This window comes from Mesoplodon densirostris, chromosome 8 (genome assembly GCF_025265405.1).
Source record: "Mesoplodon densirostris isolate mMesDen1 chromosome 8, mMesDen1 primary haplotype, whole genome shotgun sequence".
NCBI classification, from domain to species: Eukaryota; Metazoa; Chordata; class Mammalia; order Artiodactyla; family Ziphiidae; genus Mesoplodon; species Mesoplodon densirostris.
The window spans coordinates 76,043,771-76,068,936 of record NC_082668.1 but is presented as its reverse complement, the minus strand read 5'-3'; the positions used below and the strand labels follow the sequence as shown (position 1 = coordinate 76,068,936).

Sequence of the window (25,166 nt, the reverse complement as noted above, 5' to 3'; positions counted from 1 at the left end):
TCAAAGTCCAGGTATACCTTTTTTTTTTTTTTTTTTTCGGAATGCGGGCCTCTCACTGTTGTGGCCTCTCCCGTTGGGGAGCACATGCTCTGGACGCGCAGGCTCAGCGGCCATGGCTCACAGGCCCAGCTGCTCCGCAGCATGTGGGATCTTCCCAGACGGTGGCACGAACTCATGTCCCCTGCATCGGCAGGCAGACTCTCAACCACTGCGCCACCAGGGAAGCCCCAGGTATACCATTTGTAACTGAATGAGGACAGTAATGTCAGCTGAGTACTTGTAACATCCAACCGTTTACAGTGCATTGATCTTGAGCAGCTTCAGGCTGAATTTGTCTCCCAGGACAAAAGGAGGTTAGACCCCCAGGGAAGGAGAGACTAACTACACATCTTCCCAGACTTACAATGGCATTATGTCTTTATAAACCCATTGTAAGCTGAAAATACCATTCAATCAAAAATGTATTTAATACACCTACTGAGCATCATAGCTTAGCCTAGCCTACCCTAAAAGTGTTCAGAACACTTACATTAGCGTACGGTTGGGTAAAAATCATCTAACACAGCCTGTTTCCCGGCTGGAACCATGGAAGATGCTGAGGAGAAGAAAAAGAAGGTTCCTGCCATGCCAGAAACCCTTAAGAAAAAGTGAAAGAATTTCACAGAGCTTAAGATCAAGCGCCTGAGAAAGAAATTTGCCCGGAAAATGCTTCGAAAGGCAAGGAGGAAGCTTATCTATGAAAAAGCTAAGCCCTGTCACAAGGAATACCGGCAGATGTACAGAACTGAAATTCGAACGGCTAGGATGGCAAGAAAAGCTGGCAACTTCTACATACCTGCGGAACCCAAATTGGCATTTGTCATCAGGATCAGAGTTATCAATGGTGTGAGCCCAAAGGTTCGAAAGGTGTTGCAGCTTCTTCGCCTCCGTCAGATTTTCAATGGCACCTTTGTGAACCTCAACAAGACTTCAATTAACATGCTGAGAATTGTGGAACCATACATTGCATGGGGGTACCCAAACATGAAGTCAGTAAATGAATTGATCTACAAGCGTGGTTATGGCAAAATCAACAAGAAGCGAATTGCCCTGATGGATAACGTGTTGATTGCTCGATCTCTTGGCAAATACGGTATTATCTGCATGGAGGATCTGATTCATGAGATCTATACTGTTGGAAAACGTTTCAAAGAAGCAAACAACTTCCTGTGGCCCTTCAAATTGTCTTCTCCACGAGGTGGAATGAAGAAAAAGACTACTCATTTTGTAGAAGGTGGAGATGCTGGCAACAGGGAAGACCAGATCAACAGACTTATAAGAAGGATGAACTAAGGTATCTACCATGAGTATTTTTGTAATCTGGTCAGTTAATAAACAGTGACTGCTTTCAAATTGAAAAAAAAATCATCTAACACAAAGCCTATTTTATAATAAAGTGCTGAATATCTCATGTAACTTACTGAATACTGAAAGTGAAAAAGAACGGTTGTATGGGTACAGAATGCTTGTAAGTGTATCCATTGTTTATCCTTGTGATTGTGTGGCTGGCTGGGAGCTGTAGCTGCCACTGCCCAGCATCATGAGAGTGTTGTACTATGTATCAGTAGCCCAAGAAAAGATTAAAATTCACAATTCAAAGCTTCTACTGAATGCATATTGCTTTGGCACCATCGTGGTCAAAAAATCATAAAGTCTAGCCATCATAAGTCGGGACTGTCTTTATATCTTTTCCAATCCAGAAGTGAACCCCCCTGCCCCAAGCAGCTCCCACTCAGGGACACTGAAATCTCTCAAACACTGGCTTATGGAGTCTTGAACTTCTTTACACTGGAAGCAAACTGTTAGCGATAAAGGTTTTAAAATGCAAATAAACAGAAATAAATAACCAATTTGTTTCTATTTTAATATATAGGATATGGATAAGAATGCCAAAAGGTATCTGGAACCCTGTCCCAACTGTGATTTCTCTCCACTATGGGCAGATTTTCTAAAAATATCAGTTTTTTTGAGGTATAATTTACATATAATAAAATTCTCCATAGGTTTGATTTTGTTGAGACACAAAACAACTCTTCTTCAACTATCTTACTAGACACTTGTGCAAAGGCCATTCAGGCTGCACCACAAATTGTTGATGAAATTCAGCTTCCTACACCACAGCGGTCTATGTTGGAATGGAAGGAGCATCGTATCAGTGGCCCAGGTGGAATCCTGAGACCAGCTAATTCTATTATATTCCTGTCATTTTTGCCACCACCAGAAAATGTAGTCTCTCTTGCCTCCCAATCCCAGTACTGTTTGCTCTGGGCCTCCTAACCTCCGTTTCCGCTCTCTCTCCAAACTTTCCTTCCAACTGCAGCTTGCATTCCTTTTTAAATGACTCCCCTGTCTTTAATGCTGACGTAGTCATTAATGGAGTTGCAATGTGCACATTTTGCCTGCTGATGGGTTTGGAGAGTCACTTAGATATGTGTCCAGTATGACAAGTATGCATGCATCCTCCCCATGATCCCTCTCCTTCCACACACTCTAGAATGTTCTTCCCCGATAGTGTGTAAGCTCCATGCGGGCACAGATTTTTGTTTTGTTCACTAATGTGGACCAAGTAACCAGAGCAGTGCCCCTTAGAGTAAGTATTTCATAACTATTAGTTAAATGAATGAAGTCTTTGGGTATTCTTCAAAAAATATATGGTTATATGCTAGTATAAAAATAAATGATTAAAAAATTCTCTTTCCCTCATGGAGTTAACATTCTAATGTGTGAGTGTTAGAAAAGGCCAAACACCAGACGCCAGGAATGTAAACATTGTACTATGGGGAAAATAAATCAAGCTAAGGAAATAGAGAGTGACTGGTAGTGTTTTGGTTATTTTAGGTCGAGTGGACAGGACAGTCCTCTTTGGGGAGACAAATTTGGACAGAGTATTGAGTGATGTGAAGATTTTGGACATGAAGAGACCAGCAAGGAGGCTTGCAGCATCGAGTGAGGGGTGATGGTGGATTGAACTGGGATGGTGGCAGTGGAGGGGAACTCAGGCTCTGGATATATTATGAAGGTAGAGTTTTGAAGGTGGATTCCATGTGGGTAAGGAAAAGAGAGGAATTAAGGAGGGGCCCTAGGTTTCTTAACTGAGCTGGGAAATCCTTTTTATTGTAAGTGTTTCCTCAGGGAAGAGAGTGAACTGATGCATTTTAGGAAAATATTTATTCTGTCTCCTTGCAAACTCAAAAGAAAATGGTTATTTAAAAAATCCAGTCTACCTTTTTTCTTTTAATATTTTTTATTTTGAAAAATGTCAAGAAGGTGAAAAAATAGTACAATGGACAGCTATATACCCTTCGCCTACAGCCATTAATTGTTTATATTTTATTCTATTTGTTATCTCTCTCTCCATATATATACACACAAACACATACAATTTTCCCTCTGATGCATTTGAAAGTATATTGCAGATATCATGAAACTGCACCCCTAATATTTCAACATATATTTACAGAGAACAAGGAAGTTTTCCTATACAAGCACCAGACCAGAGACATTTAACATTGATACAATGCTATTAATCTAATATTCAACCCATATTGAAATTTTCTGTTGTACAAATAATGTTTTTTCTTTTACCCTGAGTCAACCAAGTCTCATTCGTTGCCTGAAGTTATGTTTCTTTAGTTTCCTTTAATCTGGAGAAAGAGTTGGCAAATTTTTAATTAAAGGCTCAGATAGCAAATATTTTAGGCTTTATGGGCCACATATAGTCTCTATTGCAACTGCTTAGCTCTGCTATTCCAGAGCAAAGAGAGCCATTGACAACCTGATGAGTGTGGCTGTGTGCCAATAAAACTTTATTTATGGACTATGAAATTTGAATTTCATATACATTTCATGGTTCATGAAATGTTATTCTTCTTTTGATTTTTCCCCAACAATTAAAAATTATAACCATGGTCTGCTTGTGGGCTGTACAGAAACAAGCTGCATTTATCCATTGGCTTATAGTTTGCCAATCGCTGATCTAGAACAAACTTCTCACCTTTTTATTGTCTTTAATGACACTGACATTTTTGAAAAGTCCAGGCCTGTTGTCACGTTGAATGTCAAAATCAGATTAGTCGGATTGTTTCTTCATTATTAAATACAGGTTAGTCTTTTTTTTTTTTTCTTTTTGCGGTACACGGCCCTCTCAGTATTGTGGCCTCTCCCGCTGCGGAGCACAGGCTCCAGACGCGCAGGCTCAGCGGCCATGGCTCACGGGTCCAGCCGCTCTGCGACATGTGGGATCTTCCCGGACCGGGGTACGAACGTGTGTCCCCTGCATCGGCAGGCGGACTCTCAACCCCTGCACCACCAGGGAAGCCCTGATAGTCTTTTTTGATGTGTTTCTATTACAAAGTGGGAATTAAAGAGAGAGAAAGAGCATGGGAGAGAACAAATATGGCAGAATGTTAACAGTTAATGAATCCTTTAAGAGTTTATATAGATTTCATCATGTTTTTCTTTCTACTATATGTTTGAAAATGCCCATACTAAAAATTTGGGGTTTTCTTTGCATCAATAGAGCTCTATGATGCTATGCTATGCTGTGCTATGATGCTTGTGGATGTTTACTTGTGGAGCTGAAATATAGAAAGCATTTATACATTAATTCAGCTATTGAAGAAATAGATATTGATAAACCTCCATGAGACAGGTGCTCTTCTGAGTAGTGGCGATGCGGTGGTGAATGAGACAAATCCTTAGTTGTAAGGAAATGACTCCTAAGTGAAGGAGGATGGACCATACATAAGAAAACCAGTAAAGGAAAAAGATAATTTCATGTAGTAACACATACTCTGAAAAAAATAAAACAGGTTGTATGATAGTGACTAGGGAGGTCTGATGTACTTTAAATGTGAAATCAGTGGACTGAGTGAATAAGAATTTTTAGATTAAAGATAGAATGGGGTGATAGGAGATCATGGACTTTGAAATCAGACAAATCTGGGTTCGAACTCTGGTCTCTTCACTAGATAAGGACTCAGACAGACTTGGATTTAGATCCTATTTCATTCTGTGGCAAATAATAGATTCTTAATAAATATTCTCTTGCTCACGCTTTATTAATCACTGAATAAAACAGAGGACCACCCGTAGGCAGGCATGCAATTGAGAGAGGAAAGAAAGGAGAGTGAGTGGTGAACAATAAATCAGAAAAAAGAGGAGGAAGAGAGGAGTCAGGGTGAAACAGAAAGATGGAAGGACAGAGGGAGAACAGGGATGTAGGGGCTGGGGTTTAGTGAAGGGATCAGTGGGAATTATTACATAAAATGGAGTTCTCTTAAATGAAGGATGATTCAGAATTGGTGCCATAGTCAAACACAGACAGAGCAGACACATCCTTCCTTTGGGGGCCATTTGAGTTCATGAGACAATGTTAACATTACCTCTTTTCCCTTTCTGGCTTTTTAAGGAATCTGATGGACTTTGCATAATGCCAGGCTAACGTTAATGTAAAACCTCAGAGGTGTGCAGGGGTAGATCTGAATGAAGTTGAGCCAATCAGGGGAGAATAGGCCATGGTTATTCGTGAGCTTGAGAAAAGGGCCAGAGTTATTATTTAGAGAAATGTCTGGCAACCTTTTCAGTCTATACCTTGATTTTTTTTTTAACATCTTTATTAGAGTATAATTGCTTTACATCGTTGTGTTAGTTTCTGCTGTATAACAAAGTGAATCAGCTATATGTATACATATATCCCCAAATCCCCTCTCTCTTGTATCTATACCTTGATTTTAAGAGGTTTTCAAATTTAGTTCTTATATTCACAACAGGTTGGAAATTGGCAGCTGTTTCTTAGACCAGATGCAGTTTTCATTAAAAGACATTTTGATTGAAAATGGTTCTCCTCAAGAGTAGCAAAAGAAGGGGAGGGGGGAAAAAGAATTACCTTGGCATTATGCTGTAGATTTTTTTTACTATATTAATATTCTAATTCATCATGATATGAATTAGAAAATTAATATCCTATAGCTCCACGGCTATATTATAGAACTCAGGCATGGCAAGAAAGTCAAGAGGGGCTTAGGAGGATCCAGAATTAGTTCATATCAATAGGCATACACAGATATAGGAAATCAGAAACTAAGAGGGTAAATCAAAATTAGGTAATGAATATCAGAGCTCAGGGATTTCTGATATCCTTTTTAACTCTTGTCTTAGGACAAGGAAAGTAGTTGGCTAAAATTTTAATGAGAAGTTAGAGAAACAAGAAGTTCCACAGAGTTCAGTCTATACAGCAGAGCACTTGGCACATAGTAATAAATTAATGTGTTGAATACATTAATAAACAGATCAGAGGTACCAGAATTAACAGAGTTGACCCTCCCCCACAGTGAAATGCAAATATTTTTTGGCCCATCTAGAATCCATTCTGCTTGTCCTGGACGCAGCATCCCAGTTTTCTCTGGGGAACCACTCCCCCTCCCCGAACCCTCATTCTTCACTCATGTGTTTCTGCTGACCTACTTCCTGTGCAATTTGCAAGTGCAATTTACAATCATGGTTTCAGTGATTGGTTCAGAGAAAGGTACATGGCCCAAATCTTCCTATCAGGGCTAACCTAGGGACTTTTGCTGGAATGACTGGGAAAGAGTTACATTCTATCCTGTGGGGTTGCTGGGAGAAGGCTGAAGCTGAAGCTGCCAGCAGACCTGTGGACACCTGAAAAGAAGCTGCCTGAGCATTGAACCAACACTGATAAAGCAGAGGAAAAGAACTTGAACCCATTTTAATATCATCTGAAAGTGTGCATCCTATTGTGCCTATTCTATTGAGCCAATGAATTCTGGGTTCTTTAAATGAACTCAAATTTTCTGATATTTTAAACAAAATCAGTTAAGTAATTTCCATACAATTACTATTGGGAGAAAATTACATCTCTTAGCTGTGAGTAATCAGAAGCAGAGGGAATCTCAACAAATATCCAGAATGTTGTTTCATTCTGTGCTAGACAGTAGCTAAAATATAATATGAAAATTCATATTTTAGAAGATGGATAGGGACTTCTCTGGTGGCACGGTGGTTAGGAATCTGCCTGCCAGTGCAGGAGACATGGGTTCGAGCCCTGGTCTGACAAGATCCCACTTGCGGCGGAGCAACTAAGCCTGTGCACCACAACTACTGAGTCTGCGTGCCTAGAGCCCATGCTCCACAATAAGAGAAGCCACCGCAATGAGAAGCCCACACACCACAACAAAGAGTAGCCCCCGACTTGCAGCAACTAGAGAAAGCCTGCACACAGCAACGAAGACCCAACACAGCCAAAAATAAATAAATATAAAAATTTACTTATTAAAAAAAAAAAGAAGACGGATAATCTGGGCTTATACTTAAATCTCTAAGGGTTTGCTATTTTATGTTTCTAATATGCTCAATAGTGAGTGAAAAGTAGAGATGTGAAAGTCTTCTCATGACCTTTTCATGTACAGGGAAAATAAAAATTTCAGCTGATGAATACTCTATTCATGGAGTATATGCTATACTAATGAATGATTCCAATTTAGTTTTGGGAATACAGTGTAGAATAAGTATGAATCTTAAATAATATCTACTTACAATAATTGTGTGATTTACACTGTTCAATGTCCATACAACTCTAAGTACTCACATACTTAAAGCTAATTTGTTAAAATGCTTGAAGGTAGGGCAGTGTTTTATCAAGTACTAACTTGTTGGTCAGCCATTTAATAATATGGTCCAGAATATAAAAATAAGTGAAATGAAGACCTTAATTAGCCAAACCAAACACTGGAAAATTCATGCAATAACTCTCATATTTAGTTTATACCAGTCTAAAATATTTCATCCAAGAATATATGGTATGAATGCTGTAGTTTACATATAGAGGAACTGGCAGGAAAATGCCACCTGTTTGGACATTGTGATAGGAAGAATAATGACTCCCTAAAGACATCCATGTCCTAATCCCCAGAAGCTGTGACTCTGTTATTTTAAATGGCAAAAAGGACTTTGCCGCTGTGATTAAGGTTTAGGACCTTGGGATGGCAAGATTATTCTGGATTATCTGGGTGGGTCTAACCTAATCACATAATTCTTTAAAAGTGGAAAAACTTTCCTGACAGTGGTCAGAGGGAGATGTGACTAAGGAAGAATAGTCAGAGAGATGCAATGTTGCTGGCTTTGAAGATGGAGGAGGGGGACCAAAAGCCAAGAAATTTGGGTGGCTTCTAGAAGCTGAAAAAGGCAAGGAAAGAGATCTGTCCAGACCCTCTAAAAAGGAATGTAGCCCTGTTGACACCTTGACTTTAGCCCAATGAGACGTACGTTAGACTCCTAATCTACAGAACTGTAAAATAATCCATTTGTATTGTTTTACATCATTAAGTTTGTGGCCATTTGTTTCAGTGCAATAGGAAAATAATACAGTTGTTAATGCTTTCTGTCAGGCCAGCACTGCATTCGACCATATACTCTGCAGTCTCACAGCAGCCCAAACTATGTAGTAGAAATGTTTGCCTCTTTATACATACATGTATAGATGAGGTCGTAGTTCCTCTGCTGATATATTTCCATAAGCAACAAACAAATTTAAAAAAACATGAGAATAAGAAGCAGAATAAACCTAAGACCACTATCTGGTTTTAATTGACCAATTTGCTTGATTTTTCAGGAGTCCCAAAGCAATCTGGGTCCATGTTTCTTTTTGTAATTGGTCAAAGTGTCTTACCTGTAGTGCGAAGAATTAATCAGTGGTAGAACCCATGTTGCAGAATTTAAATAAGAGAAGTGGCTCCTTTAAAATGCAATTGGGAAATATTCATTACCAGAGATCAGACTGCCTAGACAACAGGATAAGTACGTTAGATATGCTAAAGAAGTAGATTGCATCGAAGTATGTTTTAATGGCAATGGAAACTGAGGAAATAATAGAATCTTGAAAAGATCTTAGAAGTCATTGAGTCCAGTGATTCTCAAACCTGGCCATAAACAACTTTGGGGAGCTTTTTAAAAATAGAGATTCCATGGGCTTCCCTGGTGGCACAGTGGTTGAGAGTCTGCCTGCCGATGCAGGGGACGCGGGTTCGTGCCCCGGTCCGGGAGGATCCCATGTGCCGCGGAGCAGCTGGGCCCATGAGCCATGGCCGCTGGGCCTGCGCATCCGGAGCCTGTGCTCCGCAACGGGAGAGGCCACAACAGTGAGAGGCCCGCGTACCGCAAAAAAAAAAAACACACAAAAAAAAACAAAAAACCAGATTCCTTGATTTCATCTCAAGTTTATCAAATCAGATTTTTTAATGGGGTTCTTGGTATTCTATATTTTAAAAAGAGCTCCTCAGGTGATTCTGATGTGAATGACATGTATTTTGGGTTCACTGACTAAGTCTAATCATCTACTCAAAACATTAATTCACCTTACAGTACTATATCAAATAACTTTGGGGATATGAAGGTAAGCAAATTAGAATTAATTATCTTGCCAATTTTTACAAGCCTAGTGATTTGGGGGTATAGAAAGAATTCAGAATCCAGTGAAGGAGACAGATTGCAATGCAGTGCAAAGTGTTAGCTTAGAAGTAAGGAAGGGGTTAGAGCCAGGAGAAATAGTGTATAATGCAGCCTAGTAAGTGGAATAGTAAGGAGAATTAACAAATTCTCTCTTTTTTTTTAACTTTTTATTTTATAGTGGAGTATAGGTGATTAACAATGTTGTTCTAGTTCCAGGTGTACAGCAAAGTGTACATCTTTTTTTTTTTTTGCTTTATAACAAATTTAATCAGTTATACATATACATATGTTTCCATATCCCCTCCCTTTTGCGTCTCCCTCCCACCCTCCCTATCCCACCCCTCCAGGCGGTCACAAAGCACCGAGCTGATCTCCCTGTGCTATGCGGCTGCTTCCACAGAGTGAAGTAAGTCAGAAAGAGAAAGACAAATACTGTATGCTAACACGTATATATGGAATTTAAGAAAAAAAATGTCATGAAGAACATAGGGGTAAGACAGGAATAAAGACACAGACCTACTAGAGAATGGACTTGAGGATATGGGGAGGGGGAAGGGTAAGCTGTGACAAAGTGAAAGAGCGGCATGGACATATATACACTAACAAATTCTCTTTTTAAACTCTTCTAATCACAAGAGACACACCCTCCTTATGGCAACCATTCTAATCTTGGACAACTACAAATTTGAAAATATTTCTTTTACATTAGCCCAAAATATCTCCATATAACTCTTAACCAAGGATTTTCATCCTGTTCATTATAGTTGCATGAAGTGAGATGAATAAATGAGATGCCGTAAGTGGCTCAGTGCCAGGCTCTGACATATTCGAGAAATCTTCTCAGGTCCATCCAGTGCTAGATTAGGCATGCCTCTTGTGTGCTCTCATAGCACTAAATCAATCTTACTGAAATTACTTCTTTACTTGTGTTTCTTTTGTAAGATGGTAAATGTCTTTGAGGGTAGAAACTGTATCTATTCTTTCAGAATATTTAGCAATTGATATAAGGCCTGCCACATAGTGGGTCCTCAATAAATATTTGCTAAATGAATGGACAAGTTGGTGTGTTTTACCAAATCTTAGGTTTCATCCTCTTTCTTTCCCTCTCTATGTTTCTCTTCCTCTTCACATCTAGCCAGTATTTAAAATAGTTAAATATTTTTCTCTCACCCAGGGTTAACAACTTTGGTTCAGTCAGCTGTTCCACATACTTAATATTTTTCAGATTCTTCCCCGCCCTTGCGTTCTTCTCTGAATATCTTTTGATGGTCAGTTTCCCTATGAGAGTGTGAAGAATTGATTGTGAGGCTTTAGTTGAAGTATAAGCAACACAGAGTATAATAGGCTCATCACCCACCTGATTTTAGTCACTGCACTTCTGTCTGTGCAGCCTGAAGAGGTGCTGTCTGCTTACCCACCTTACCCACAGGTTGCCTCAAACTGAGCAGGCAGCCAATGAAAACAAGTCAGCTTTCTTTACATTAACTTTTTGAAAGCCATTCCTTCCCCAACCTGTTTCGTGCTTTGTTTTTTCTTTTTTAACTTCGTAAGTTGTACCATCATAGAATTTAAATCTGAACTTTAACAGACTTTATTAAATTTCACTTTGATTTAGTCTGTCGATATGTGTTTTAAATTTTCTTTGTAAAATATCTTCATTGGGCCTTACAGTTCCAGCAAATTTCCATATTTGTTGAATATACCAACTTATCTATATGAAGTTTAATAATAAAGTGTTGGGTAGAACAGAGACAAGATTAGAAATGCTATGAAATACTACTATAAACTGCCACTTAGAGAGACTGGAATCTATTAATGTTAAAGTAGCTGATGAAGTAATTAATGAGTCAGTCTTCATTCTTCAGTGTATTTGTTAGAAAAGATATAAATCTATCTAACTATATCATTTTCTCTTTTGCATGTCTATATTATTCACAAGAATATAGTGGGAGACTTTGTAAAATATCTTTTTTTTTTTTTTTTTTTGTGCTACGCGGGCCTCTCACTGTTGTGGCCTCTCCCGTTGCGGAGCACAGGCTCCGGACGCACAGGCTCAGTGGCCATGGCTCATGGGCCCAGCCACTGTGCGGCATGTGGGATCTTCCCAGACCGGGGCACGAACCTGTGTCTCCTGCATCGGCAGGCGGACTCTCAACCACTGCGCCACCAGGGAAGCCCGGTAAAATATCTTTTTTAAAACTTAGTCTATTTGTGACATTCCTCTGAGGTATTAATAAAATATTAGACCAAGAATGTGGTCTGAAGCAAAAACGTTACTGAAGAGTGGAGGGACTTTACAGAGGCATCTAGCTTATTGAAAGAGAATAGTGGTGATTGATTTGAGTAATTTTAGCACTGTAACCTTGGAGCTAATATAATCCAATCCCAGTAAGAGACAGATAATCAAACAGGTTTGGAGCAGTTGGGTGACTTTGTAAGGTCTTGTACTTAGAGGCATGCGGGATCTCCAACACATTTACCAAACATCTTATCCAGTGATGTTTCTACCGTATCACACCATCACTCCACTGTTCTTTATTTTTCAGCTAAATGGCTGATTAATTTTCTCTTTCTTTTTCATTTATGAATATTTCACTGCCCTGAGGCTAAAACTGTGAGAAGCAGGTGAAATTCTTCCTTGCTAGGCCATCACTTTACCTTCAAGCTATGTTAAATCATGGCACAAATGAACTGGTTGAAAAAAGTAGCAGGACAGGAATAAAGATGCAGACATAGAGAATGGACTTGAGGACATGGGGAGGGGGAAGGGTAAACTGGGGCAAAGTGAGAGAGTGGCATGGACATATATACACTACCAAATGTAAAAAAGATAGCTAGTAGGAAGCAGCCACATAGTACAGGGAGATCAGTTAGGTGCTTTGTGTCCACCTAGAGGGGTGGGATAGGGAGGGTAGGTGGAGATGTACGTATATGTACAGCTGATTCACTTTGTTATACAGCAGAAACTAACACAACATTGTAAAGCAATTATACTCCAATAAAGATGTTAAAAAAATTCTCCCTTCTTTTTCCAGTTTATTTTATACTGAGTTCTCTAGAGATGAAGAAATAAGATCAGATGTCTCATTTTCTAGAGTTATAAATTCCATGCCTGTTTGAATATAGGAAAAAATGGTCGTGAAAGTTAACAACTTCCATGTCCTAGCTTTTCTTTGGCAGGTAATAATTATCTGGATTTAAGACTATTAAAAGTTAGGGGTAAATTTTGAATCCCAGGAGGTTACAAGTCTGGGCTATTTTCTTCTTTGAAGTTTTCCATGTAATCTAAGTGGCTAAGGACTGTTCAACCATCACTTTATCATATCATTGAGCAGTGTAATATAATAATTATAATAATAACAATAATACTCATCTCTGCTTTATAGTAAGGAAAGATCATATAGCTAGTAAGTATATCTGGCTATGTAATCTGTGCACTATCAAACTATCCTAATGCTCCTGATTTCAGGAATTGAGCAGTCTTACTAATGGATTTCTGTCTACTTGCAGAGGGAGATAGAAAGAGATGCCAGAGATGGGATACTAGACATAAATGCTTATTTAATCATTGATGCCTATCTCAGGACCTTTTATATTTCATTCAACATCCTCAAAAAAAAAAAAAAATCCTCAACCCCTATGTCCATTTGGCCATTTGGGATACGTGTTTTTTTAACTGCATCGCAGCTTTCACATTCTTTCAGCTTCCTAACATTCGTTTCTTTTCTAAACTTTCAGGTTTCCTTCTTTTCTCTCATCCTCTTCTTTGTTTCTACTATAGAATTATACCTGTCTTATTTAGTCCTATAAGAATGGAAGCTGGCCAATTATTTCACTAATCTTGAAAATATGTTATCAGGATTGTATTATAACAAGATAATGTCAGTTATGTTATTTCAGCTCAAATCTTTCCCTGGCTTACTTTCCCAGGTTTGGTTGATATTTCCTCTTGTTACCCATAAATTCTTTCACCAAAGATGAGTATCCTGTAAGCTAAATAGATAAAAAATTTCCTACTAATTCAGAGGAGAGTCAATGAACTGTCATTGATACCTACTGAAATCCCCTCTTCTGAAACATTTTAATCACTGTAATCTGGTAACTTCTTATTCTTTTCTCTTTGTTTAAATGCTTTGTTATAAAAATTTTACACATACACAAAATTAGAGAGACTAATTTAATGAATCCTATGTGCCCATAGGATTTAAATAATTGTCAACATTTTACTAATTTTGTTTCTTAAAGACATACTGGATTTTTGGAATCAAGGAGAAAATAATGGTTAATTGTATGGTATGCAAATTATTTCCCTATCATTCTTACAATGTTGTCTCTCTTATTTTGCATATGCTCACTTTTTCAAAGGTATTTAGCTGGACTCTGAACTTAAAAAATACTTTATACTGTCATTTATATGACATTTCCAATATATTGTGAGTTCCATAAAATTGGATGAAACTGTTTAATGAGTTTTCCAAGACCATAGGAAAACTTCTAACTTCAGGAATTAAAAATTCCAATCTTTGGTACAAAGCAGAGTGCTCACCTTTGTGTGCTTACGCTCTCTGGCTACGTTATCTTCATTTAGGCTTAAGTCCAAGGGTGGTGGCTTTGTAGATTTATCTGTTATGAATTACCAAGTACTTGTTGTAGAAGAAGAATTTAATCAATTAATGAATTATGGAGAATATTATTTAAACTTTCATTCAAAAGATACACTAAAGAAAGGAAATGGAATCCCAACATTTACGTAACAATAAATGGAGGGCTCTAATGTAAAGCAGGAAACAGCAATTCAGAATTAACTCATTCGCTGTTGGTTAATAAGAGGATTTAAGTGTCATAGTTACTGTGTTGTACATTATATTTTTCTAAGGATCCTTAAAATAAGAACAAATGGAATGCTTTTGGTATGCTTCTAAGGTCTCTATTCAATAGTCATGCAAGAATGGGACTACAATTTTGTAATTACAGCTGGCCTTGAGTAAGCAGCTCATTGCACGACGATATGACCAGGTCCTGCTTTCCTCCACTACCGGTCTGACCCAATATCTGAAAAATTCATAATTAATAACATACTGAGGCTATGACATTGAATGCTTAAATAATATAGTTGCATTCTATGTGAAACCTAATCTAGTAAACCATAACCACTATTATCATACTGGCACCACTTCAGTTTTCAGATCAGCTAGCCACCCAGCTAAATGACACAGGAAGAAACAAGCGAGGTTTAATGGAGGAAAGGGAGAGAAACAGGTACAGAGCAGAAGATAGCTTAAAGAAGCTTTGAAGAACACAAAAGCCTCATTGTTTGGGGGCAAGAAGCTTTGAGCCAAGGATTGGGAGAGCATTCTTTTTATTTATTTATTTATTTATTTTTAAAATTTATTTTTATTTTTATTTTTTATTAGTTTCTGCTTTATAACAAAGTGAATCAGTCATATATATACATTTAAAGGAGGTAACAAATGGCCAAGCAGTAGCTCTACCTTTAAATAACTCTTGTCCAGATTATTGTAGTCACAGATAAGAGATAGTGAGAATATTCCACTATGGTGAACATTTACTTTATCTATTTTTTAAGTAAAACTTAGTTTTCCTTCTATACTATGCTAAGACATCATGGTTTTAAAGCTTAGCTTGTTCTGAGGAAATCCATGAATAACAGAACATATTGAGATTTATTCTCACAAATCTAAATTAGTAACAAGGGGAGACGTACAGAACTTATTCTACATATTAATCAGAATTACAACTTCAGTATTGTTTGGATCAGAGAACTCATGTTCATGATTGAATGAGGGAGGTATCACAAGGTTTGGTTAAGAAAATATCCTTAGGCTTCCCTGGTGGCACAGTGGTTCAGAGTCTGCCTGACGATGCAGGGGACACGGGTTCGTGCCCTGGTCTGGGAAGATCCCACATGCCGCGGAGCGGCTGGGCCCGTGAGCCATGGCCGCTGGGCCTGCGCGTCCGGAGCCTGTGCTCTGCAACGGGAGAGGCCACAACAGTGAGAGGCCCGCGTACCGCAAAAAAAAAAAAAAAAAAAAGAAAAGAAAATATCCTTGAGTTGCAATCTCTTGTTTATAAACCAAGTACCACACTATATTCCTCAGACAGCCTGGGATTATAATATGTGAAGACTAAAAATGTAATTAAAAATTCAAGTGTATTACATTTTTAAATTTTGTTATGTATTATTGGTAGATTTTAAGATCCCTTTTGGCCTGGATTAGATTGGAATAGAAATGAATAATCATGAAGTTCACAGCCAACATTTGTGAACTTTCATCTGTATTTTGCATTAGGGGTCTTGAAAGACGTAGTATCTTATTTTAAAAATATTTAAATAAATTTGCTAATAATTCCTTTCTATTTTGTACATGAGACATGCCATGAAGTTTATGCAATTTTGGGGGCATAAAAAATTATAAAGACTTAGAGCTCTTCCAAACAAGGGAGCTAAGAAAATATTAAACATAATTTGATTTATTTAAAAAATATTTCTTCATTCATTTAATAAACTTTTTGAGTGCCTAATCTATGCAAATCTCTATACTAGCTGTTAAGGGAGTATACAGTTGAGTAAGACTTGGTATTTGCAAGAAAGATGTAATATTTTCTTTAGTGTAGTTATTCTGAGAATAGTTATTTTTAGGTAAAAGGTAGTGGTGGAACAAGTTGAGTCACAGAAGACCCAAACTGGATAGACTAGCTTTCAGAAGTATTGGACAACAGTTCAGGTATTAGGATGGAGATGGAAGTCATAGGGAAGTACAAGGCTCCTGAGATACTGAGTCATCAGGAGAGAATGGCCATCATCAGGATTAATTCCATCTGATCTAGAGAATTGCTGAGGGCATTTTTATATTGTACCCAGCTAGAACTAGATTTAGAATTTCAAGTGGTCGTCTGTATGAAGATGAGTATAAATGCTGTGAAGTACTATGGCTAGACAAGTATAAGGAGAAAGAGAGAGAAGAATCTAGCCAGATTGTTAAAGCCAGGGAATAACAAATGTTAAGAAACTGTTGTAAGCAGAATAATGGTTTCCCAAAGATGTCCAGGTCCTAATCCCTGGAATCGGTGAATGTGTTACTTGACATGGCAAAGGGGAATTAAAGTTGCTGACAGGTTGCTAATCAGATGATTTTGAGATGGGGAGATTGTCCTGAATTATCTGGGTAGATCCAGTGTATCACAGATGTCCTTAGAAGTGGAAGAGGAAAATAAGGTGAGATAGCCAAAGGAATGTCAGCATGAGAAGGACTTGAACTGTTGTTGCTGGCTTTGAAGCCGGAGGAAGGGGGCTGTAAACTTAGTATAATGGGTAGTTTATAGAAGCTGGAAAAGACTTCCGAAGGAACAGATTCTTCCCTAGAGCTTCCGGAAAGAAGGTAGTCTTGCCAGCACCTTAATTTTAGCTTGGTGTGACATCTCAGCACTATAAGATAATACATTTCAATTATTTTAAGTGACTAAGTTAGTGGTGATTTGGTATAGCAGTAATGGGATACCTAAACCATAAAAGTCAGATTCTTGGAGTTTCCTTTTCCTTCAATCTAAAAAGAGGACTATAATAATTGCCTCTAAAACAGCAACTCCAAAATCCTATTTCAAAACTTATATGCCCAATAGTGGGATTGCTGGGTCGTATGGTAGTTCTATTTTTAGTTTTTTAAGGAGCCTCCATACTGTTCTCCAGAGTGGCTGTATCAATTTACATTCCCACCAACAGTGCAAGAGGGTTCCCTTTTCTCCACACCCTGTCCAGCATTTGTTGTTTGTAGATTTTTTGATGATGGCTATTCTGACCAGTGTGAGGTGATACCTCATTGTAGTTTTGATCTGAATTTCTCTAATGATTAGTGATGTTGAGCATCCTTTCATGTGTTTGTTGGCAATCTGTATATCTTCTTTGGAGAAATGTCTATTTAGGGCATATACCCTGAGAAAACCATAATTCAAAAAGAGTCATGTACCACAATGTTCATTTCAGCTCTGTTTACAATAGCCAGGACATGGAAGCAGCCTAAGTGTCCATCGACAGAGGAATGGATAAAGAAGATGTGACACATATATACAATGGAATATTACTCAGCCATAAAAAATGAAATTGAGTTATTTGTACTGAGGTGGATGGACCTAGAGACTGTCATACAGAGTGAAGTAAGTCAGAAAGAGAAAAACAAATACTATATGCTAACACATATATATGGAATCTAAAAAAAAAAAGGTTCTGAAGAACCTAGGGGCAGGACAGTAATAAAAATGCAGACATAAAGAATGGACTTGAGGACATGGGAAGGGGGAAGGGTAAGCTGGGATGAAGTGGGAGAGTGGCATGGACATATATACACTACCAAATGTAAAATAGATAGCTAGTGGGAAGCAGACGCATAACACAGGGAGATCAGCTATGTGCTTTGTGACCACCTAGAGGGGTGAGATAGGGAGGGTGGGAGGGAGACGCAAGAGGGAGGAGATATGGGGATATATGTATATGTATAGCTGATTCACTTTGTTATAAAGCAGAAACTAACACAACATTGTAAAGCAATTGTACTCCAATAAAGATGTTAAAAAAAACCTTATATGATACAATGTAGTGTAGTGAAGTGTATAGCACAGGGCTAGGCAAATATGAAATGTTCAGTTAGCACAGTTACTTTTACGGAGCTTTTTATGTACTTTGGAAAGAGGCTCAGAATCACTTTCTTCAATATCTCTCTGTAATTCTTGGAGATAATTTTCACTTAGACACTGCTGATATGTCCTGCTGGACTGGACAATCAAGCCACAGTTTACAAATCATTTCAGATAGCATTTAACAGCGTTCCGCATCAGAAGCTAATGTCTAAGGTGCAGAGTTGTGAAATAGAACAGAAGTTGACAGCTTAGACTGAAAACTGGCTAAGGGCAGAAGTTAAGGGTAGAAGTAAATGGAAAAATTTCAAGCAAGACAAAGAATACCTTGGGGATGAAGACTGAAAACAATCACTGAGACACATAGTGTTCATTTCATGTCTAGCATTGTTTAAAAAACTTTATATCCATTAACTCATATGATGCTCAAGACAATCTTTTGAAGTAGGTATTTAACTGTCTTCATTTTATACATGAGGTTACTGAGGCAATTAACTTGCCTACGTCACACACCTAGTAGGAGGTAAAGCTGATATTTGAACCCAAGCGGTCTGAGTTCATGCTCTTTATTTTTGGACTCAGACCAAATTGCAATATTTGAATCATATTTCCCAATTTTATACCCTGTAGGGCTCTTAATCTCGATAAAATTTTAATAATTTAAAATAAGCACAAAAATTTGGAAGAAATATTGGATTGTTTGGCCAAAATTAACTTGTAGACATTTGTTCTATATGTGATTTCCTTCCCTTTGTATATTTGGGAGAAATTTTGAAGTTGTGAATCCTGTCCCCTGATGTGAAAATCAGAATTCAAATTCTCAGGCACTCTCATAGCTGGAGACCTAGTTGTGCAAATCAGATGCATGCACATGAGGCTTTGATTTGGAGAAAATAGGCATTTCATGGAGCTTCTGTTTTTCTGGTATCTGGTACTGGTTGCAAGATCAGTTTCCTAACACAGAAGTGGCATCAGTGCTAGAAGCAGTACTGATGGCTGTAAATCATATTCTAGGCATGGTACTTGGTAGTGGTGGTGGCAGAAGTGGTATTGGTGACAGTCTCTCACCAGTTCTCTGGCATGATTTTGGCCCTTTATTATTCCTGGAAGTTTAGACTCAAGTCTCTTTTTCCAGCCCTCTCAACAATTCTGTGAACTACCGTATATTCAATAAATTCTTTTTCTGCTTTAGTTAGCCAAAGAGGATTCTGTTGCTTGCAGCTAAGAACCCTGACCAGCAGAAGAGCCAAATAAGAAAATAATAAAAAATTATCTTTTAAAAGGGGAGTAAAATAAGTTTTAGGAGAATTAAAGGATTAATATAAATGATTAAACAACAAAAAGAATTGAAAATATGTTAATGTATCCATCAAATTACCAACTGTGAGATGATTTCCTAAGTGTTAATTATATAAATCTGATTAAAAAGTGATAGTTATGCTACATTTAAATGTATTATCTGTGAAAATAAAAAGGTAAAAAATAAACAGCCAATGGGGGGAATTTTCATAGCAATTGAAATAGCTGTATGCAATTTCACAGAAATATGATACAGTTTCTGCTGCCTTACCTAGTTTTTCAGAACAGTGAGAGTGCAAAGAATTAGTTGATATTACTTGGGTACCTATTACTTGCCTACCAATATAGAGGTCATTTATCTTCATGTCAACTACATCAAAATGAATTAGTTTGATACAAAGTGCACATAAACATAATGTAAGGCATTTATTTAGAGTTTCTGGTACTTTTTAAAGGCATAAAACACTTGGGATATTCTTATGACCATAAGGTTTGAGATTATTTTAAAATAATGAATTAGAATATTTTGCTTGAATCTTCAAAAGAGGAGGCATCACACTATTAATTTGTGAGTAGCAAAACCCTAAGGGCAGTTGAACCTCCTAAAGTCAACTCTTTGTAATTAGAAATATACATTAAAAAAAGCATAATGTGGGCTTCCTTGGTGGCGCAGTGGTTGAGTCCGCCTGCCGATGCAGGGGACACGGGTTCGTGCCCTGGTCTGGGAAGATCCCACATGCCGCGGAGCGGCTGGGCCCGTGAGCCATGGCCGCTGAGCCTGCGCGTCCGGAGCCTGTGCTCCGCAGCGAGAGAGGCCAGAACAGTGAGAGGCCCGCGTACCACAAAAACAAACAAACAAACAAAAAAACCATAATGTAAAACAAGAAGTGTTAGCCTGTAAATTAGGCTCAGTCCATGTAGGCAGAGAAAAGCAGAATTCAATAATTAGAAATACTAGCTAAATTTGATGACTTATTTTAATCATTTGAAACAGTAACTCCTTTTCATTTGAATTAGTATATTTCAAGCTACTCAGTTATGTGGATAACTATAATCATTCTCAGTTTCACTTCACATTCTAAAATAAGAAATAGAAAGGAGTTATTTTTACATCCAACAATTATATTTGTATATTTGTGGTGCTTTTCTTTCTTTCATTTTTGACTGCGTTGGGTCTTCGTTGCTGTGCACCAGCTTTCTCTAGTTGCGGCGAGCGGGGGCTACTCTTTGTTACAGTGTGTGGGCTTCTTATTGCAGTGGCTTCTCTTGTTGCGGAGCACAGGCTCTAGGCGCACGGGCTTCAGTAGTTGTGGCACGCAGGCTCAGTAGTTGTGGCTCGCAGGCTCTAGAGTGCAGGCTCAGTAGTTGTGGCCCATAGCTTAGTTGCTCCCCTGCATGTGGGATCTTCCTGGACCAGGGCTCAAATCCATGTCCCCCACATTGGCCGGCAGATTCTTAACGACTGCGCCACCAGGGAAGCCCGATTTGTGGTGCTTTATACATGTCTTATATGGAAAAATTAAAAAGTGTTGGAGTTAGTTCTAACTTCCTGGCTCAGCCAGTTAATAGCTGTGCAACCTAGGAAGACGTTGGCTTAACTCTTTTGAATTTGAATTTCTAATCTGTAAAATGGCTATAATAATACCTCAAAGTATTAGTATGAGGATTAAACAAGGTACAATTTGTAAATATTTGACAGGTTGGATCCAATCAATAGATGTTTTCTTCTTAGGAGAAATAATCAAAAATATTACAAATGTAATAATATTTATTAACTTAATAAAAGTTAAGCATACCAACGTGTGTCTAATAACTAAGTTGACATTTTAGAATGTTTAACACAAGCTATGAAACATATCTTTGTGGTTCTTTTGGAGGATGATATTACTGTACCTTGCTTTTCAATTCTGCTCACAAATGGAAAGATCAATAGCATGCTAAATCCTGAGCAGCAGGCAAACTAGTTTTCACATATTATTTAGAATTATTTTTATTCACAACAGTTTTGTCTTTCTCATTATGTCTGATCTGAGCTAATATTAAAATGAGTCTGCTTTTTATTCATACATATCGCTAAGCAGCAAGAAACAAACACTAGGAAACAAGCCGAGTATCTTGGAGAAGCAAACTGAAAATAAACACTGTGAATAATCCATATTATGAAAATTGATTACATAGGTAAATACAATCAGAATACTTTCTCATGGATTTACATCCATAAAGTTTTATTAGTTAGAGTTTGCTCATGGGCAGACATCCTTCAAAGAACATTAATGAACAAACTTCTATATTGTACAAATACTCAGAGAAACAGTTATAAAATAGTTTGTCATGTGAGAAAAAAATGGGTAGTGTGTTCTATAAATGTCTGTTCAGATCTTGTTGGTTTACAGTGTTGTCCAAGTCTATTTCCTTGTTCACTTTCGCCTTTTTGTTCTGTCAGTAATTGTAGATGGGGCATTAAAATCTGCATTTCTTATTGTTGAATAATCTATTTCAATTGGAATTCTTCAATTCTTTCAGACCTTATGATGAAGAGTGTTACAGCTCATGAAGTTGACTTTTTGAGAAAACTGTCATGGATTTGAAAAAGGAAATGTTCCAAGTCCCATTTAGTTCCCCATCTCTTACATGAAATTTCATATAACATGGGTCTTATAACCTCACAGCATTCTTACTGACCTCAGCATTTCCTTTGGTCACTGTTGTCATATTCATTTTCTGAATGCACTACCTAGATCATTTTCATCTCTGTTGCCCAAGACCTCTGTTTAGTAACATCTAAATTCTTTAATAAGGCATGCAAACTCTTGGATGTTGTGGGTTCTGTGTTATCTGTACAGGCTTAGTCAGTTCAGGCTGCCACAACAGAATACCATAAACCAGGTGGCTTATATAACAGAAATGTATTTTCTCACAGTTCAGAGGGTTGGGAAGTCCAAGATTACGATGATTTCAGAGTTGGTTTCTGGTGAGAACTCTCTTCCTGGCTTGCTTCACGCTATGTATACACATGACCTGTCCCCTGAAAGAAAGAGAGAGTTGTCTCTAGTGTCTCTTCCTCTTATTTTAAGGACATCAGTCTTATTGGATTAGGATCCTACCTTTATGACTCCATTTAAACTTATTTATCTCCAGTGGGACCTATTTCCAAATACCATCATTTTGATGGTTAGGGTTTCAACATAAGAGTTTTTTTAAGGGACACAATTCAGTCCATAACATGTACTGTTTCGGATTAGGCTCAGTTGAAAGTGACAGAAAACACCAAATAACAGTGGCTTAAAAAGAGATTTATTTCTCTCTCACATGAACGTAGGCAGTTCTGAGATGATACTGCTCTCCACAGTGTCAGGGACCCAGGCTCCTTCTATTTTGTTGCTCCTCTGTTCTCCAGAAGAGTCTGCTTATTCCCTTTAAAGACACTTCTAGAAGTTGTTCACACCACTTCCAGCAATGACCCATTGCTCAGAACTTAGACACATGGCCACACCTAAATGCAAGGAAGTCTGGGATATTCAGTCTTTACTTGAGGTGGATGTTCTGTTACTGAGGAAAATGTGAACATTGCCTATCATAGGACGACTATCAGCCTCTGCTACAGCAGTTTCTAGCATTTTGTTTCCCTGCTAATTTATGTAAGTTCCCTAAACTTTTGCTAACCTGGATTACCTTTTATTTCCTACCTCTTTGTGTTTTACCTTCTCAGTTTTTGATTATGCTATTCTTTATTCCTGGAATGCATTCCTGGTTTAAGGTGAACTGACAGAACTTGGCTACAGCCCCTTCAAGAGAGAGGGAAAACATTTTGCTTTTCTGCAGAAACTGGACAAAATTCACCGAAAGAACTTTTTCTCTGAATTATTATGGTCTACTCTGAGCTGTAGTCACTGACAAAGCTATTTCCTAGAATGTAAAAAAGCCTGGTTTATTATTGCTCTGGTGAGTGATTTGTATGCAGTGGAGCACTGTTGATCATGGTAATTTTAACGTAAAAAGAACTTGCTTTCAGAAGAATGTTTTATGTTTCATTTGTAATTCTCCAAAGCAAATTATATCAGTTCTATAGTTTGTTTTGGTGTGTATATTGCCTAGATTGCACTAGAGAAAGATTCTTAACACTGTTTTTAGTAAATGATTGTTTTTCATTGTCAGAATGATTATTGCTCTAGTGATAAGCAATCCTTAATTTTAATTTGCATAGTAAATATTAGTTGCTTTGTCCATTATTGTTATCCCACCATTACTCTAAAGAAAGTTATTTCTAAAGTTGCAAAAAAGTCTTTTGTCAATTTTGTTAAAAACATTTTCTAGATAGTGACAATCACAGATATCTTCTAAATTTTTCATTTTATATATAATTTTCCTTTAAAAATGTTCCCACCACGAATTGATAGAATATTTATTATTAGGAAGGTGAACATTATTAAGGAGACTGAGAGCTACAACATCTTTATCAGTGATGGTTGAGATAGCTTTCTTTCTGTACCTTATTGAACTCTTGGCTCTCCTGTATTTAATTCTCTCCTTTACAAAACCTGATGTTTTACAGAGCACAGTTTTGTGTCTTTTTTTTTTTTTTTTTTTTGTCTTGTGAGTTCCATCAGTCGGGATGGGTGAGGTCATGCTGTAGAAACAAACAATTTATAATATTGGCTGGCTAAAGCAACAGAATTTATTTCTTAGTCATGCTCCATGTTCACTGGAGGCTGGCAGTTGGCTCAGCTCAGTAGTCACTCAGGGACCCAGGCTGATGGAGTCTTGAACCTAACATACTTCTGCAATCTCAGGGGTGAGGGAAAGAGGATGTGCTCTTACAGTTTCATCCCAGAAGTGACACATGTCACTTCACATTTTATGTGCCAAATCAAATCGCAAGGCCACAGCTGAATTCAATGGGGCAGGGAGGTCTAATTCTCCCACAAGAAGAGAAACCAAGTTATTGTGAACAGTAACATAGCTTCCCTCAGCCTTGGCACAGACATGTCTTGCCCTTGAGGATTGTTAGGTGGTATGGAAATAACACAAATTCATTGATAAAAATTTGCAAAAGAATATTTCAAGGGGAAGACAAATTGGCTGAATTGGACAACTACCTGTTACCAAAAATGGTGTGAGTTTGTGGAGAAGTGGGACTCATATGTTGGTCTGAGGCTTGGGAGGGATGGAGTTTGTTAATGGGCTCAGAAACTAGACCTCTGGATCTAGGTAATTAAGTTCAAGCTTAGTTCAAAAGACAGTAGTGGGCTTCCCTGGTGGCACAGTGGTTGAGAATCTGCCTGCCAATGCAGGGTACACGGGTTCGAGTCCTGGTCTGGGAAGATTCCACCTGCCACAGAGCAACTAAGCCTGTGCGCCACAGCTACTAAGCCTGTGCGTCTGGAGCCTGTGCTCCGCAGCAAGAGAGGCCGCGACAGTGAGAGGCCCACGCACCGCGATGAAGAGTGGCCCCTGCTCGCGCAACGAGAGGAAGCCCTCGCACAGAAACGTAAACCCAACATGGCCAAAAATAAATAAATAAATTTATATAAAAAAAAGAAAAAAGACAGTAGTCAAGGAAAGTAGCAAATATGTCAATCTAATTAAATGGTTGTGCTTTGGAGTGATCAGAATGAACATTCCCTAGTTGTGCCTGAATTTTCTAGCCAAATCAGTCGTTTTCTACCTATATGACAAGTGTTCCACAGCTCAAGAACACTAAAATGCTTAATGAC

General features: G+C 38.0%; 1 protein-coding gene across 1 annotated transcript; it reads left to right on the top strand.

The window, feature by feature from the left end:
- Positions 1 to 623: 623 nt before the first annotated feature.
- Positions 624 to 1,398, top strand: LOC132495088 (60S ribosomal protein L7-like). Its single transcript, XM_060106683.1, has one exon. The coding sequence runs from the start codon at positions 706 to 708 to the stop codon at positions 1,330 to 1,332; it is 627 nt and encodes a 208-aa protein (XP_059962666.1). The 5' UTR covers positions 624 to 705; the 3' UTR covers positions 1,333 to 1,398.
- Positions 1,399 to 25,166: the final 23,768 nt, after the last annotated feature.